The sequence below is a fragment of the Dermochelys coriacea genome, chromosome 4 (genome assembly GCF_009764565.3).
Source record: "Dermochelys coriacea isolate rDerCor1 chromosome 4, rDerCor1.pri.v4, whole genome shotgun sequence".
Taxonomy (NCBI): domain Eukaryota; kingdom Metazoa; phylum Chordata; order Testudines; family Dermochelyidae; genus Dermochelys; species Dermochelys coriacea.
In genome coordinates, this window is record NC_050071.1 from 119,366,818 (window position 1) to 119,384,269 (window position 17,452).

At 41.3% G+C, this 17,452-nt stretch overlaps 1 protein-coding gene across 1 annotated transcript in view; it reads left to right on the forward strand.

The window, feature by feature from the left end:
- The window catches only part of STK32B (serine/threonine kinase 32B), a 281,996-nt gene that overhangs the window by 203,174 nt on the left and 61,370 nt on the right, over positions 1–17,452 (forward strand). Inside the window, exon 6 of the mRNA XM_038399481.2 lies at positions 6,387–6,476. Within this exon, the coding sequence (XP_038255409.1) occupies positions 6,387–6,476 (90 nt within the window). The remainder of the gene's footprint in view (positions 1–6,386; positions 6,477–17,452) is intronic.

Consider the following 17,452-nt stretch of genomic DNA (forward strand, 5'->3'; position numbering starts at 1 on the left):
AAGGAGGAGACCCAGGAGGAGGAGGGAAGCAGAAAAACTGAGATCCTGACCCTGATGGAAGGGCTTTACTCAGAAGAGTAGTGATGAAAGTTGTCAGAGCAGGAGGAGGCCCAGGGAAATGGCAGAAAGGATTGAGATGGTACAGACCTTGGCTGCTGATTGTAGGATCCCAGAGTAGTGGGTGGGCCCAGGATCCTTTACCAGCCACAAGGAAATTGGCACAGTCTTGAACAGCAAGACTATCTGGAATGGCACCAGTACAACTGGTCTGGTGAGGGGAAAATAGTGACCCAGCCAGAGGGCCAAGCCACAAGTCACTCCTAGAGAGCACTAGGGCCCACAGCACAAGTGAAGAAAGGAAGGCAGCATCAGACTGAATGGAGCTAATCCCCATACTCAGTCACACGGGGGTGCCTTGATAATTTAGTTGTTCGTAAGGCAGCAGACAGTAATCATAACTCTTTGTCTGTGTCAGTCTTGGCTCTTATAACAACCCCAGCAGTGAATGTAGCCCATTACACAGGCTGACATCAATTCAAGCCAAGCTAATGGAGTGGCTGATGCAGGACTCAATTAATAAAAAATTAAAAGAAGGTAATGCAATACATGCCACTCAACATGTGTTTAAGAAAAATAGATCCTGTCAAACTAGCTTGATATCTTTTTTTGATGAGTTTACAAGTTTGGTTGATAAACCTAGTAGTGTTTATGCAATATACTTAGACTTCTGTAAGGCATTTTACTTGGTACTACATAACATTTTAATTAACAATCATAATGATATCAAACTCACGTGGCACATCTTAAATGGATTAAGATGTGGCAACATGTAACTGTAAACAAGGAATCATAATAATCAAGCAGGTGTGTTTCTAGTAGGGCCCTGCAGGGATTGTTTCTTGGTCCTCTACGTGCTGCCCCCACCCCGAGCGCTGCCTCCGCAGCTCTCATTGGCCGGAAACAGTGGCCAATGGGATCTGCAGGGGTTGTACCTGCAGTGCCAGCTGCCACACCTCCTCCTAAAAGCAGTTGGGACAGGTCGCCACTTGTAGGAAGCCACCCATGGTGAGCAGCTCCTGGATCTGGCACCCTGGACCTGCTCCCGTGCCTGCTCCCACACCCAAATTCTTTCCCAGAGCCCGCCCCAACCCCTTGCTGGTCCCATGCCAACCGAACTATAAACGGGACTTTCAATGAAGATCAGAAATACTTGTTTATAGAGCTTTCTGGTTAGAGAAGTGCTGTATAAAACAGCTTTTACTGTATTTAGCTTAAAAAAGAGAAGATTAAGGAGTGACTTGATTACAATCTATAAGCGTCTACATGGGGAACAAATATTTAATGACAGTCTCCTCAGTCTATCAGAGAAAAGTATAACACAATCCCCAATGATTAGAAGTCAAAGCTAGACAAATTCAGACTGGAAATAAAGCATACATTTTTAACAGTGACTAATTAACCATTGGAACAACTTACCAAGGGTCACAGTGGATTCTCCATCACTGCAAATTTTTAAATCAAGATTGGATTTTTTTCTAAAAGATATGCTCTAGGAATTATTTTGGGGAAGTTCTATAGCCCATGTTATATAGGAGGTCAGACTAGACGAGGGTTCTCAAACTGGGAGTTGGGATCCCTCAGGGGGTCACGACGTTATTACATGAGGGGTCACAAGCTGTCAGCCTCCACCCCAAACCCTGCTTTGCATCCAGCATTTATAATGGTATTACATATATTAAAAAGTGTTTTTAATTTATAAGTGGGGGTCGCACTCAGAGGCTTGCTATGTGAAAGGGGTCCCCAGTACAAAAGTTTGAGAACTACTGGATTAGATGATCAAAATGGTCCCTTCTAGCCTTGGAGTCTATGAAATCTGTATATTTTGGGACAGTTTATGACTTCCCTTCTAGTCACATAGGCCTTCATCAATGGTCCTCTCCTCTTTTTAATTATTTTTTCCAGAAGCTGGGAATGCGCGACAGGATTACTTGATGATTACCTGTTCTGTTCATTCCCTCTGACGTACCTGCCATTGGCCACTGTCGGAAGACAGGATACTGGGCTAGATGGACCTTTGGTCTGACCCACTATGGCCATTCTTATGTTCCACATCTTTATCATTTCATGGTCTCATGCATTCCCATGGGTTAAAGTATCATTTCTTTGCTATTGACTCTCAGACCTACTTCTACACCTTGGATCTGTCTTGAACTGTCCAATTTTGCCACTCTCACTATCCAGAAACAAACAATATAGATATATTGTTTGGTACAATATTGTACCTAAGATCTGTAATAGGTGCCAGGATACAGTGTTTGATGATGTTTTTCACAATTACCCTGAATATCCTCTTAATTTTGTTCAAGATGGCATCTAGAAGGCATTTATAGACAGAAATTATGAAGCTAGACTAGAGAAGGGTCACCGTGTTCTCAACTTTTTGAACCAATTTGAAAAATTCTAGACTTTGCACTTCAACGTTTTCCTTCATTACTTTTCCTATATGTGACTGCTGTAGCAAAAATACATAGAGTATTGTGGGTAAGATTGATTTGACTAATGGAGGAGACTAACAAGAGAAGTGGTACATTCTTCATCTCTTGAAGTCTTCAAATCCAGACTGCATACCTTTCTGGAAGATATGCTTTACTTAGATACAAGATATTGGACTCAGTAGGAAAGTAACTGGCTGAAATTCTATGACAGGAGGTCAGAATACAAGAGATCAGAGTAGACCACCGGATGGCCATAAAATATATGAAACTATGAAGTCTCTTTGGAATTATCTCTTAGTAATAGTGTACCTTGGAACAGCATTTTTCCCTCACCCCTCCCTCTCTTGATACCTGGATTCAACAGTGTTGCCCTGAGCTCCTTAGAAGAAGCTTTACTTCTCCACAAACACACTGAATCTTCTTGATATAATCAGGTCCACTTTAACAAATTATCTTGGAATGTCCATCAACTCAGTAAGGATCTGTGCTATTATCCTCTTTCTGCTAGTGGATCTCTTGGCAATTTCACCTAACAACAGGCAGGGCAACACTTCTGTACCTCAGAGGGGTATTGTGAAGCTTAAGCATGTATGGCCATATCATGCCATTGAGGCACCACCTTGAGCAGAGTGGCACCATTCCAGGGGGAACACGGGGAATGGAAAGTGCTTTCTGGCACACAGAGAGTGTGTGTGCGCGCTGCATCCTTTGGGATGATACAGACTGCTATCCCCCAGCAACCAGCCCAGTGCAGAAGAGGGACAGAAACATGGCCTCAGCTGCTTCATACTCCCTCTGGGGCAATTAGTATCTTTGAAGAGGCAGAGAAGGAAGGGAGTTCAGGGGCTCAGATTGACCCAGGCACTTATGTCTGGCCTCCACACAAGTGCCAGGCAAAACTAGTCCTTGCTGTTCGTAAGCACTTGAGATCCCCTGCTGAGAGGTGCAATATATATGCATGGACAACGTTACTGCTTTTGTATTGCAAGATGTAAAGAAATTAGGAAAAACACATCTTCCTGGTTTTTCTCCTTAATTTATGAAAAGATATGTCTGCTACATGATATCCACAAATGTGCAGACCTCTGGTACAGTATGTGGGGATTAGTTTTAGCTTTGTTAAATGAAAAAATAAATATAATAAAAGAAAGAGAGAAAACAATGCAGCATAAGAGTGACAATTTGAATAGTAAATCAAATATTTGCATCAGTCTGGTTGGATATTATGTGATAGATATTCTGTGACAGGCCATCAGTCTGGTACTCTTAACAGGGACAATCACTGGTGATGCTATCATTTGAGTTACAGAGCTCAATATTTATCTGCCAAAGAAATAATGAGGCTATTATTCTACAGCAATCCATGTAATTTTTCATTCTACTGTGCATTTTGAAGTGCTTATATCTGTTGCCATTAGCAGCACAAGATTGGCAAGCTGGTTGTATGAAGTAGGATAATCTTTTTCAGTAAGACATTTCCCATAGTCTTTAACTACCAGAAATGAACTGGCTAGGTGTGATGCTGGGTACCAGAACTCAGAGCAACTCATTCACTATACACCCAACCAATGCAGGGTTCCTACAGGCAACAGCCTCCTTCACTATACAACTCGGATTCAGCCCCAGAGCGAAGTCCATTCTGTGCACAGAATGAGATCAGGGTTCTGTGGAAAAAATAGTGCGTAATCATGTAATTAAAGACTGTCCCATAATTCATACACAAGGAGGCCGAATTAAAGTTGCACATGCAACCTTAATTCTGGCATTTTCCTAACTTTTCAATGCTTGACTTTCAGAGTAGCCTGTATTCTGTAGTAGTACAGAATAACTTTCTGTATTCGCAAAAAAGAAAAGGAGTACTTGTGGCACCTTAGAGACTAACAAATTTATTTGAGCATAAGCTTTCGTGAGCATCCGTGGAATGCATCCGATGAAGTGAGCTGTATCTAACGAAAGCTTATGCTCAAATAAATTTGTTAGTCTCTAAGGTGCCACAAATGCTTGACTTTGCAACCTTAACGTTAATAACATGTAGTTTTTATTTGTGTGTAATCTTATACAAGCTCTTTGGGACAGGGACCATTACTTTTCTGTTTGTACAGTACCTAGCACAATGGAACTCTGATCCACAATTGGGGCCCCAAGGCACTACTATAATACAAATCAATAATATATCAATCTTCTTTTTATACTGTGCATTACCCAAAGCATCTGAGCACCTGACCAGCCATGGCCCGTTGGGAGCTCACGCCCTACCATAGGTGGGGAAAAAATGCTAAACAACATTGGAAAACTGCACAGGTACAGATTGTCCAAGTTACATGCGGATTTCAATTCCAATTAATTTAAATCGAAGCTCTGAAAATTTCAGCCGTAGTTTCTACCCTTGGTAACTGATAAGGTATCATGCTTTGAAACAGTCACTGTACCATCAGGCTAGATCATCATATGCTATTTGACAAGCTGTCTACACGTGGGGTTAGGTCAGTATAACCACGTCACTCAGGATGGATTTTTCACACCCCTGAATGACATAGTTATACTGATATAGGTCTGAGCCTATGTTACCTATGCAATCACATAGGGCTCCTGGGAGCGTAGAACTGTGTTCTATGTGTATCAGTCCAGCCTGGCAGACAACTACAGTGCTGTCATCCTCATTCGCTCTCTCATGGTTTTAGCACCAAAAATCCATTACAAAGTTAAAAAAAAAGGAGTACTTGTGGCACCTTAGAGACTAACAAATTTATTAGAGCATAAGCTTTCGTGAGCTACAGCTCACTTCATCGGATGTGAGCTGTAGCTCACGAAAGCTTATGCTCTAATAAATTTGTTAGTCTCTAAGGTGCCACAAGTACTCCTTTTCTTTTTGCGAATACAGACTAACACGGCTGCTACTCTGAAACATTACAAAGTTAGTATTCCCTACTTCCTCCGTTCCCACAGCTACATGTTAGCTGTGCATCCTGGCTTGTTCCCCTCCATTTTGTCTGCCCCAGCATAGTGCATGACACCAGTAGTCAACAGGCATGTCCACAAAGTCTGCTGGGGCACACACAAAGGTAGGAGCCAAGGCATCAATCAGATGAACGGGACTGAGTCAGCAACAGCCTGCAGTGATCTGTCCTACTGAAAAACTTAATGGTGGCAGGCTTGGACCTTCAACTCAATTCATTATGTTCAAATCAGAATGGTGAGTGAGAGTATGAGAGCACCTGCCTACTTCTGCTACATACCCTTTGTCCTACATCCTGCTGTCAAATAACTGGTCATTTGGTGCCTGTCTGCTGACTTCACATGCACTCCTGCCAGTCTGAGTCTTATGGTTACTGAATCAGAAACAAATGGAATTTTCTTGTATAGCCTCTTTTTTCCCGGCTTCCTCCCTGCCTGGGGAGACTCAGAAAAGGACCAGGATGAAGAGAATCTGAAGGTAGACAGGTGCCACAAATACATGAAGGTGTTGGGGAGGGGACTGGTTATAGGTGGGAGAGGTACCCATATATCTCCACATAACCCCCATAAAACCTAGGGCTGTTCCTGAACAAAAGCTACTGCCCCTGAAAAAATGCTGTCAGGAGCAGCCATGGTAGAAGCAGGAGCAGAGGTACCACTAAACAGAACTCAGCACTGGGAATCATTCCACAAACAAGAGAGTGGAGCCCTCTGATACCTAAAGAGCAGTACAAGGGTTGATTCCACCATTTTGGTGCCAATAGTTGCATTCCATTATTTTCCAACTACCTGGGCAGACCCTTTAGTTTTTATTAAGAGGCACAAATCTTCCATTTCATTTCTTTGTATTAGCATCTAAATACTAATGAAGCAGGGAGGATTCATGTGCATGTGTTGTCTTAAGTTCTATTTATACTTTGTTTCGTTTAATTTCAGGGCACATTCACATCACTGACTTTAACATCGCGACTATAGTCAAAGGATCAGAAAAAGCTTCCTCTATGGCTGGCACTAAGCCCTATATGGGTAAGTTTTAAAGACCATTGTAAAAATACATACAGCATATTTCAATGAAGTGTGTCTAAACAAGGATGTTCTGGTGTGCATGTCTGATAACTCTAAGCAACTTGTTACTTGCTCTCTAGTGCAACTGGAAATTCATTGAGGATGCAGAAATAAAGGACGAGTATGGTTTTGCAAAACTTTGACTCAGCAGTGGCTTTGGTTCAAACCAACGTCTCATTTCATCTGAATCCCTCGAGTTTGAAGATATGGATATAGTGACTAGTTTTGTTCCTATTTCCACCATTTGGGAATATCAGCTTTAAACACTTTAAGCACATGCTCATGTGCTTAACGAGTTGGGGCCTTATTGAGTATCTCATGAGCATGACAGCCCCAGCCCCGGAGCACCGTGAGGCTGGGTGTTACGGCCACAGCATCCCCGGCCCCGAAGTGATGGGAGGGCGGGTGGCGCAGCCACAGGGAGACTGGAGTCGCTGCCGCACTGAACGGGAAGCAGGAGGGGAGAGTCTGGGGGAGCAGAACGGGGGAGGAACCATGCCTTGCTGTTTGGGGAGGCACAATGTCTCCCAGCCTATGATACCTGCTGCCCATGCTGCTAGTGACCTTTTAAAAAACCCTCTTCTGGTGAGAATGAGGTGGGAGGGATGAGAAACAAGCTGCAGCAGGATTAAGGGCAGCAGGGAGAAAAGATCTTCCTAGGTGGAAGGTTGTTCTTCTCCCCTTAGGGGAAATAATCAAGTTAACTTCTGTTTTGGGAAGGGTTGGCAACCAGAAGCCAGTGTAATAAGGCATCGCCCCAGGGAGGGGGCATGGAACTGTATTTCTTTTGTGTTGTGAGTTTAGGGGTTTTTTTGCTTAAGAGAAGTACTCATGCATAACCTGAGGCTCACCTTGTAAATATTTAAAAATAAACCAAAGTGAAGAATTAAAAACCTCCAGAGTAGGACTGATTGACTCCAGGCCACAATCACCAGAGGGAGAATTTCAAAACAATCTGAGTAACCATTCAGATTTTAACACACTCACAAGAGTTATGTTTAAACCTTTTAAAATTGTGGGGATGGAATTCCTCTAGCTAGTTTTTTATATTGGTGGATGCATTAGTGGAGTATAAAAAATGTACACTTTCTTAAATACTGTTTTTGATTTGGGTCATCCAAAGATTTAGTGGGTGCCATGCACTACCTTGATTGAAAACTTGATTGAGACTATTGTGAGCCACACATCAGTAGTTTGATCTCAAGCTCTGAGGGGAAAAAAAAGCCCAAAACAAACACACACAAAAAAACCCTGCAACTATATCTTATATCTCCAGAACACTGGTGGGCAACCTGAGGCCTATGGGCCACATGCGGCCCATCAGGGTAATCCGCAGGCAGGCCGTCAGACAGTTAATTTACATTTTCACAGCTGGCCGCAGCTCCCAGAGGCCATGGTTTGCCTTTCCCGGCCAATGGGAGGTGTGGGAAGTGGCACGGGCCTCAGGGACGTGCTGGCCGCCGCTTCCCGCAGGTCCTATTGGCTGGGAATGGCGAACCACAGCCACTGGGAGCTGCGGCCAGCCATGCAAATGTAAACAAACTGTCTGGCGACCAGCCAGTGGATTACCCTGATGGGCCGCCTGTGGCCCACAGGCCACAGGTTGCCCACCACTGCTCCAGCACCTGTGCCTCAAACGACTCCAAGTTTGGGTCACTAACTCCACACTGCAACCTTTTAAGGCACGTCAACTTTCCAAGAAATACAACTAAGCATGTCAATTTTAGAGGACTTAGAAAGGTCCATCTTTAAATAGATGTTATGAAGCAACCTTAACTTATCGTGAGGCTGCCATGCCACTATAATGCACAAATTATTGTTACTTAAATTCTTCACCAAGACTCCTGAATACTGGAGATCCTTCAGAGGCCTCAGATAAATGAAAAATAGAGGGGAGAGGGAGTTATTGATTTAAATGTGAAAATGAATAAAACAATAACTGTCAAATCTTCTTTTATATTCAATTAAATGAATTTTATGATATCCTTCAATTTTTAATCTTCAGTGGGCTGCAGAAATTTATATTGAAAATGCACAACTGTTATATAAGTAATCAGGGGAAAGCTGGAGGTTTGGGTATTTGGTGAGGGGACAGGTGGGATTTTAGCTTCGGTATGATGTGGCAGATTATCTGGGTGTGTGGAATAAACAGATTGTCTGGATGTTCAAATTACCTGCAGTGAATTGGTTAAAAATATTGATACTGAAATGTACATGATTAGATTCCAATGAGATGAATAGGAAACTGAGCACCTCTTGAAGCTTGTTTCAGTCTGTCTGCACGCTCAGGCGGACCCCACTTCCTGAGTTCATACTTGTTTCATGTTTGGAAGTGTTTCTTCACATAAGAGCTAGAAACATAACTTTGGATTCTACAAGACAATTCTGCAGTAAAGGATGAGTACACAAGGCTCTGCTGTGAGTTTATTGACTACATATTTCTAGGGGCCAGCTCGTGCATTTAATACTGAGGCCTGCACTAGCCACCATCTCCTGGAATTTCCAAGAATGCAGAAGGAGCAACATATGTTCCTCCCTATAGTTGTCACAATACATAGACCAGTGCAGGAGGAAGCAAAATGCCTCTCAATCCCCCTCTAGGGCAGCTAGTGATGCTAGCGAGGAGCATTTCTTGTACTCAGAGATGTATGTGGTAATACAAATAAATAATAATAATAATGGCTGCAATTATGGTTAGGCCCCACTTCATATACCCTTCCTCCTTGTGCCCAAAACAGGGGCTGGCCACACCAATATCTAAAGAGATTCTTCCTAAATCTCTTAATTACCCCGTTCCTTTATCATTCTGTGTCCTCATCTTTGATTTAACATTAAGATAAATAGCTTTGGTATCCTGTCTCTTTTCTATTCCTTTCAGAATTTAGTTCAATTACACAGCATAGAGTCTGCTTCCTCCCTCTCCCCGACCCCCCACCCGAAAAACAAAACAAAAAGCACCAGAAAAACCTCAGTACGAAAGAAATGGCAAAATAGAAATGCTATCTAGCCCTTTAACTAGAGATTATCAAGCCCCTCCATCATCCTGCTTTCTTTCTACTGTATCTTCCCCATTTCTTGGAAATACCAAAATACAGCAAAAGCCACAAGTTCAAAGCCTTCTCTACTCTGCCTTGGAGGAGAGGAGTTTCAAGCCTTGGATTCATTTGTAAGTGTGAGAAAGCATTTTTTGCACGGCCAGTAGGGCTTTCTGAACTGTTAAAATTATCTGTTTCAGTGTGAGAAGTGAGGAATGTGGATGCTCTGCAGATTATGATGTGTATCGAGGCTTCAAAAAAACACCACTATGACAGATAGAGCCTGTTCCTGATCTCACTTGTACTGGTTTTGCCTTTGTAACTTCATCGAGTTCGCTTGATTTACTCCTGATTTATGTGGGTTAAGTCAGAGGAAAATCAGACCCTTAGCAAAATGCTAACAATTAATTGCAAAGTTGGTATCAAAGTTCTGGTTTTTATTTATGCTAGTTATTTGAAACAACTATACTCTCTAAGAAGTTCGCAGGCTCTACCACAGACTTTCTATATATCCTTGGGCAAGTCACTTACACCCGGTCTAAGGTAGGAGAAGAGCCCATGCTTTAAAACATGTTGGGGAACATGCTTTAACATAATTTTAAACAGGACTTTGCACCTAGTATAGACACGGTAAGTTGTGTTTTAAAAATGTGTTAGCTGGTTGTGGTCAATACTGGTTGAGGTCAATGCACTTTAAAACACAGCCTATTTTCCCAGTCTAGACATTGCCTTAGCATCTGATTCTGCACCATTATCGTAGTACAACTTCATGCAATGGTTTCAGAATCTGGCCCTAAACTTCTCTATGCCTGTTTCCCTATCTATAAAATAAGTGCCTTCTTATTTACTGGAGCAGATCCCAAGGAGCACACTGCACCTTTTGCTTCAGGGATTGCCCTGACTACCTACCAATTCATTTAAAAAAACAAATAAACATTTGGAGGAGAAAGACCTGGGTGTAATAGTTGATCACAGGATGACTATGAACTGTCAATGTGATGTGGCTGTGAAAAAGGCTAATGCAGTCCTAGGATGCATCAGGAGAGCTAATTACAGTAGAGACAGGGAAGTGTTAGTACCATTATACAAGGCACTGGTGAGACTTCATCTGGAATAGTTGGTGCAATTCTTGTCTCCCATGTTTAAACAAGATGAGAATTCAAACTGGAACAGGTGCAGGAAAAGGTTAATAGGATGATCAGAGCAATGGAAAACCTACCATATGAGAAGAGACTCAAGTAGCTTGTCTTGTTTAGCCTAACCAAACGAAGGCTGAGGGGAGATATGATTGCTCTCTATAAATACATCAGAGGGATAAATACCAGGGAAGGAAAGGAGTTAGTTAAGTGCCAATGTTGACACAAGAACAAATGAATATCAAATATGCTCAACAGCCTGAGATGGGACACTGTATGGAAAGGGCTCTGAGTTACAATAGAGAATTCTTTCCCAGGTGTCTAGGTGGTGAGCCTTGCTGACATGCTCAGGGTCAAAGTTATTGCCATATTTGGAATCAGGATGGAATTTTCCCCAAGGTCAGACTGGTAGAGATCCTGGGGGGCGGGGATTTCACCTTTCTCTGCAGCATGAGGTACGGGTCACTTGCATGTTTGAACTAGAGTAAATGGTGGATTTTCTTTAACTTGAAATCTTTAAATCATGATCTAAGGCTTCAGTAACTACAGTCTATTACAGAAGTGGGCGAGGTTCTGTGACCTGCATTGTGCAGGAGATCAGACTAGATGATCACAATGGTCCCTTCTGGCTTTAAAGTCAATGAATCTCTGAGTTATTAACTGTACAAAGTGGTCCTCAGATATGGGTTGCCATCAACATTTTACTACATAAAATATCAAATCGTATTATAGGGCATGCCTGTTCATAATATTGATGCAATGTCCCTCCAATATATTTGCTTAATTTTTAAAAGTATTAAAATGTGTGAATTATCTTAATTCTATATATCATTTTATTTATTTTTCATAAACATTAACATTATTTGAGTCCTAAAAATCTCAATTTAGTGACTGAACTGTAACTCTGTTTTGTTTGGCAGAGTTTCTACACGTATATGTTCGTTACATCATGCATTAGAGTTTGTAGAGGATTCAGTTCCCACATAGAGGTTTCCTATTGTTTTCTCTTCTGTTTCAGTTATCTGAATAATGCAGCCTGGCTTCATTTAATATCAAACTAATAAAATAACTTTCAGGACTCAAATTCACCTAACAAATTACAGAGCCAATAAAACCTACAGTACATTACCTGAAAAAGTCATAACTACATCTAGCTATCTTGCATGCTGGTTATCTCAGATTTCCACAGCTCATTTTAGAGGTCATTGTCACACTGAATTATGACTGTTCAATTGACAATGTTAGAGAAATTTGGATTTACAAGGAGTCCTATTCAACATTTAATATACATTAAGTCAGGCATATATTAATAGTGCATAGAAGTACTATCAGAGGCAGAAGAGAGCTAGTTAATGTTCTGACATCAACCTTAAACCTTACAGGTAAAACAAAAATATCATGTAGGGCTGAATTCTGTTCTGATGTAATTACACTGAGTGACGTGTAGAACACCAGGTGTGAATGTGGTGTGGGATTTTTAAAGAACGCTCAGCACTAGCCTAATTCTGCTCTCACTGAAACTAATGAGAGGTTTTGGCATTTGCTTCTTTGGGAGCAAATTTGGGCCAATGTTTCAGCACTTTTGGAAATCCCACCCTTAGCCTATAACATTTAATGGTTTGATTGCTGATCTATCAGTGCTTTTTGGAATGCAAGAAAAAGTTATGATTCCTGCAAGAGCAAGTTAACTTCTGAGTGCTCATCTTCATAAGGGATTAAGCAAGAGCTCCAATGGGGGTGGGTAGGCAAATAATTATGCCCCTTCACATAAACCTATCTGAGGAACACTATGGTGTAGTGGAGTAAACATTGAACTGGGAGTAGGGTACTTGGGTCTAATTCTAGTTCTTCCACTAACTTCTTGTGTGACTTTATGCAAATCAGTTAACCTGTCCAAGTTTCAGTTTCTACACATATAAACTGGGGGCAATGAAATTTGCCTGCCCCAGAGGAATATTGTGAGGCAATAGCAAACTAATATTTCTGAAATAACAAACTAAAGATTATAATGTTACATAAACCCAATATTATTAACACCAGTCAGGGGCATAGAAGAGAATAGAATATGGAAGCTCGTGGGTCCGAGCCTTATACTCAATCCATTAGCTCATAATACTCTGCCAGACATTAATGCAAATGTTTGCTCAAACATCTTACTAGAAAAGATGTGACAGTTTAACTGCAATGAGGCCTTTGAGAACACAAAAGAAGAAGGACACTTAGTTATGGATACATTTCATATTCATTAGCTTGAGACTGTTATATATTCATTTTAAATGTATAGGACCAACATTGTGTGTTAGACACCAGCATAATGCCTGGTTTGACACCTGATTGAAGCTGGTCTAGCAATTACACACACACACACACACACACAGAGTTACATTCAGGACTTAAGTTGTTTAGTGGGCCATATTTAAGAATAGACACAAGAGAGGCTGTATAACTACATGGCAGATTAGTAAGGTGTTAAAGGATCAGTGTATGTATTCAGCTAATGTAATCTAATAAATATTTGCTCTGATGTAATCATACTAAAATATGAGGATTAAAAACTACTGAGGCATATTAACTACTGATGGTGTGAATAAAGAAACATTACCCTTCTTGACCAATCACTAGAAATTACCAGTATGTTCAGACTTGAAGTACCACACACATTTAAGACAGAAAATATCATATTGCCCCTCTATAAATACATGGCACAACCACAACTTGAATACTCTGTGCATATGTGGTCGCCCCATTTCAAAAAAGATATACACTAGGTAAAGGTTCAGAAAAGGATAACAAAAATGATTAGGGTATGGAACGACTTCCGTATGAGCATAAATGAATAAGACTGAGACTTTTCAGCTTGGAAAAGAGATGACAGAGGGGGGGATATGATAGAAGTCTATAAAATCATGACTGGTGTGGAGAAAGTAAATAAGGAAGTGTTGTTTACTCCTTCTGATAACGCAGGAACTAGGGGCCACCAAATTAAATTAATAGGCAGGAGGTTTAAAACAAACAAAAGGAAGGGTTTTTTTTTTCCCCACACAACGCAGTCAACCTGTGGAACTCTTTGCCAGACGATGTTGTGAAGGCCAAGACTATAACAGGATTCAAAAAAGAACTACATCAATTCATGGAGAATAGGTCCATTGATGTCTATTAGCCAGGATGGTTGGGGATGGGGTACCTGGCCTCTGTTTGCAAGAAGCTGGGAATGGGCAACGAGGATGGATGACTTGATGATTACTTGTTCTGTTCATTCCCTCTGGGGCACCTGGCATTGGCCACTGTCAGAAGACAGGATACTGGGCTAGATGGACCTTTGTTCTGACCCAGTATGGCCATTCTTATGTTCTTATTTCAGCTTTCACATATATTAATAGAACTCAGCCAGAAAGTTAGTCATTACAATTTAGATTTTTGCTCTTTAGTAAAAAGGAAAAGTGTTGCTGGTTACCTTGATGTTGACAGTCATAGTTTGTACTAATGGATCTCCGCATGTCTCCATAAACCAATTTGGGAAGAACAACATTTGTGGCATTGGCCACAGAGCCATTTGCCTAGTTGCCGAGCTGCATGTTGTTTCTGTGCCTGACACTTTGCTTCCAGCTGCTCCACATGATTCTTCTCAAAGTCTCAGACACCTGCACTTACGGTGCAATATGATAAATGCCAGTTGCTCAACAGTCAAATCAGAAATGTTTGTTTTGCACAGATTTTGTTTCAGGGTGTCTTTGAAGCTTTTCATCTGCCCTCCAAGCTCCAGAGCTTAATTCAGAATGAAGGCTTGTTTTGATAGACTGGTCTCAGGCATTCAAACTACGTGACCAATCCATCTCAATTGGGTGCAGATCAAATGAGCTGAGCCTTGATGTCGATCAAGCCAGCTTTCTCCAGGACTTCACTGTTGGAAACCTGGTCCTGCCATTTGATGCCCAGCAATTGTCATAGTTGTTGCCAATTGAAATTGTCACTTTTTAATGTGTTGTTGATAACAGATCCATGTTTCATACCCATAGAGCAATGTTGTGAGGACAACAACATTATAGACTTTGATTTCGTCTGTATATAGCTTCCATGTTGCTTCCAGATTTGGAGAATCTGGGAAATCCCCTACTGGCCCCATTTCCACCATCCCACCATGTGGAGAAGGGGCTGCACTTATGGGAGGCAAAAAGGAAAAGTAAATTCTGTGCAGTAAGAGGTGAACTGCTACTTACTGTTCAAACAAGTTGATATTTACATTGGAGGGGAAAAGTTGTTTTCTTTCATTTCATTTTTTAAACTGCTACTCTTCTAAATAGCAAATTACTTGCTACCCCTCTGATTTAATTCCTGCTTTCTATTTAAACCTCAACTGGCAGAATTACCAACCTTCTCTGAGATTTTTTTTTTTGAATGAGAAGTGAAAATTGATATTGAAATGCCTCTCTGCAAATGCTGAGAAAGCTGTTAGCATTTCCTCTGAGCATGTACAAAACTACAAAACTGGAGATTTCAGAAACCAAGTTCCATTTGTCCTTTTCATTGAAATGACTGTATTAACAAGGTGTTTGGGCATTTGTCTAATTTGAAACAAGAGTAGCCCCAATGACTTCAACTGACTTAGTTAGGCATGTGCTTAAATACCTTGTTGAATTGGGGCCTAAAGGCCAGATGTACAAAAGAATTTGGGTGCTGAAAGATACAGAGGAGCATCTAGTTTATTTTATAAAAGTGCCTAAGCAAGTTAGTCACCTAATTCCAATTGAAAGTCAATGGGCGTTAAATGCCTAACTCACGTAGGTACCTATCTGTAACTTTAGGAATATAAATCCCTCTACATCTGGCACTAAGGCTCAGATTCTCAAAGGTGTTTTGGCACCTAACTTCCATTGATTTCAATAGGAGTTAGGTGTCTAAATACCTTTAAGCATTTAGGTCTTAGTAATTTTGTGGATCTGGGCCTAAAAGCCTTCTATCATCCTTACTCTGTGAATGGTTGCATTAAAATCAATGGACTACTATTATAGTAAGGCACTACCCAGCATTTGTAAAGGTGGAAGAATCAGGCCTTAAATCCCCAACGCTGTAAGGTGCACAATGTAGGCAAAACCTTGCTCCCACCTGCAGCCCCATTGGAGTCATTGGGTCCTGTAGGCATCGGGATCTGGCCACATATTGCAGGATTAATTCCCAAGCGATCTAAAACACATTGAACGTTCTGATATTAAAGTAGCACTATACAAGCACTTTGACTTTAACACTGTTGTTATATGGTGAAGAATGCCCTTTGGATTTTAGATAATAGTTGAAAAAATATATTCTTTTGGATATGCATTTTATAAAAATAGTGACTGCTTTCTCAGACCCAATCAAAAAAGCATGGTGTGAAATCCTGGCCCTGATTGATGTCAGTGGGAGTTTTGCCATTGACTTTGATGGGGCCAGGATTTCACCCATTGTGAGTAGTTCTACCTGCTTCAGCTGTAGCACCAGTTAAGTAACAAACACTGTAACTCAGAATGCAGTTCCCTTTGTCTCCTTTGCCCACTCCCATCTGGGAATTGAATGTTGAAATATGGTAGGAATCTGTCATTCAGAAGAGCCTTTGAGTGTTCTAGTCAAAATTGTTTTTGATTTGGCCTAACCGTAGGACTTTGGATATGGCACTTTGTGTGGGCAGTGAAGATAATATGAATATTAGTCTTTTTAGATCATGTTTGGCATGAAGTCAGCTGCACTGCATATATGCAGCACATGAGCCCTGTCTCATCCTTTGCACACAGTGTAAGTACATTAGCATTACATACTTCTTGAAGTGTATGCACTAGCCCAGTGCAAAAGTGTGTATGTGGTAGGATGACAGTTTCATAATGTAAGCATTTGAGGGCCCAATTCAGTTCCCACTGAAATCAGTAGGAATCTTTTTAGTCACTGCAATGTAGTCACCTGCTTATCTCCACTGCTCCTTCTCCCACACAGAAGACGGGGGCCAAGTCATTGTCCCTCCATGACAGTCTAGCAAAGAGTGGACCAAAGTTTCACCTTTTTCTGTTGTGACCAAGGGGAGAGGACAATCTGGCAGCAATATTTAGAATAGAGGGGATAGGTGCTCAGATTCATCTGCTTGCTGGCAAACAGAGTGCAAATCAGCACTGCAGCAGAAATCCATGGTGTGGGAACTGCCCCACATCCTAGTCATTCTGGGCTCCAGCAGGAGGATGGCTTTGGAGACAAGGGTGGATCTGTGGAGGTCAGATCAGTGCTTCCGTTGCCCAGATTTTGAGGTCCATTGATGCCCCAAGGATCTGTCTTCAACTGCAATGTGTCTCCTTTACCACCAATATGGCCACACTAGAAATGGAGTAGTCTCTCTATTAGATGTGTTCTTCTAATGCTGTTTTGTTAAAATGAGGAGGAAGGCCGTGTGCTTTCAAATATATAGATTTGTTTTGTCCTCACCCTGTGCTTTTGGTTTGATTGATAGAACATAGTGTCATTGTAATCCTGACAAAACTATTAATTATGCTGGGAAACTCCAATCCACACCTATGATTGTTTCACAACTTTCTACACCAAGGGCCAGATTTATAAAAGTATTTAGGCACCTAACTCCCATTGAAATCAATGGAAATTAGGTGTCCAACCTGTGTAGGTGTTATGAAAATCCCACTAGGAACCTATATGCATCTTTGGGCACCTAAATACCTTTGAAAATCTGGCCCCATCTCTCTTTGATCAGACTGTGATTGTGGCTCTGAATTAACAATCTTCTACTACACAATAT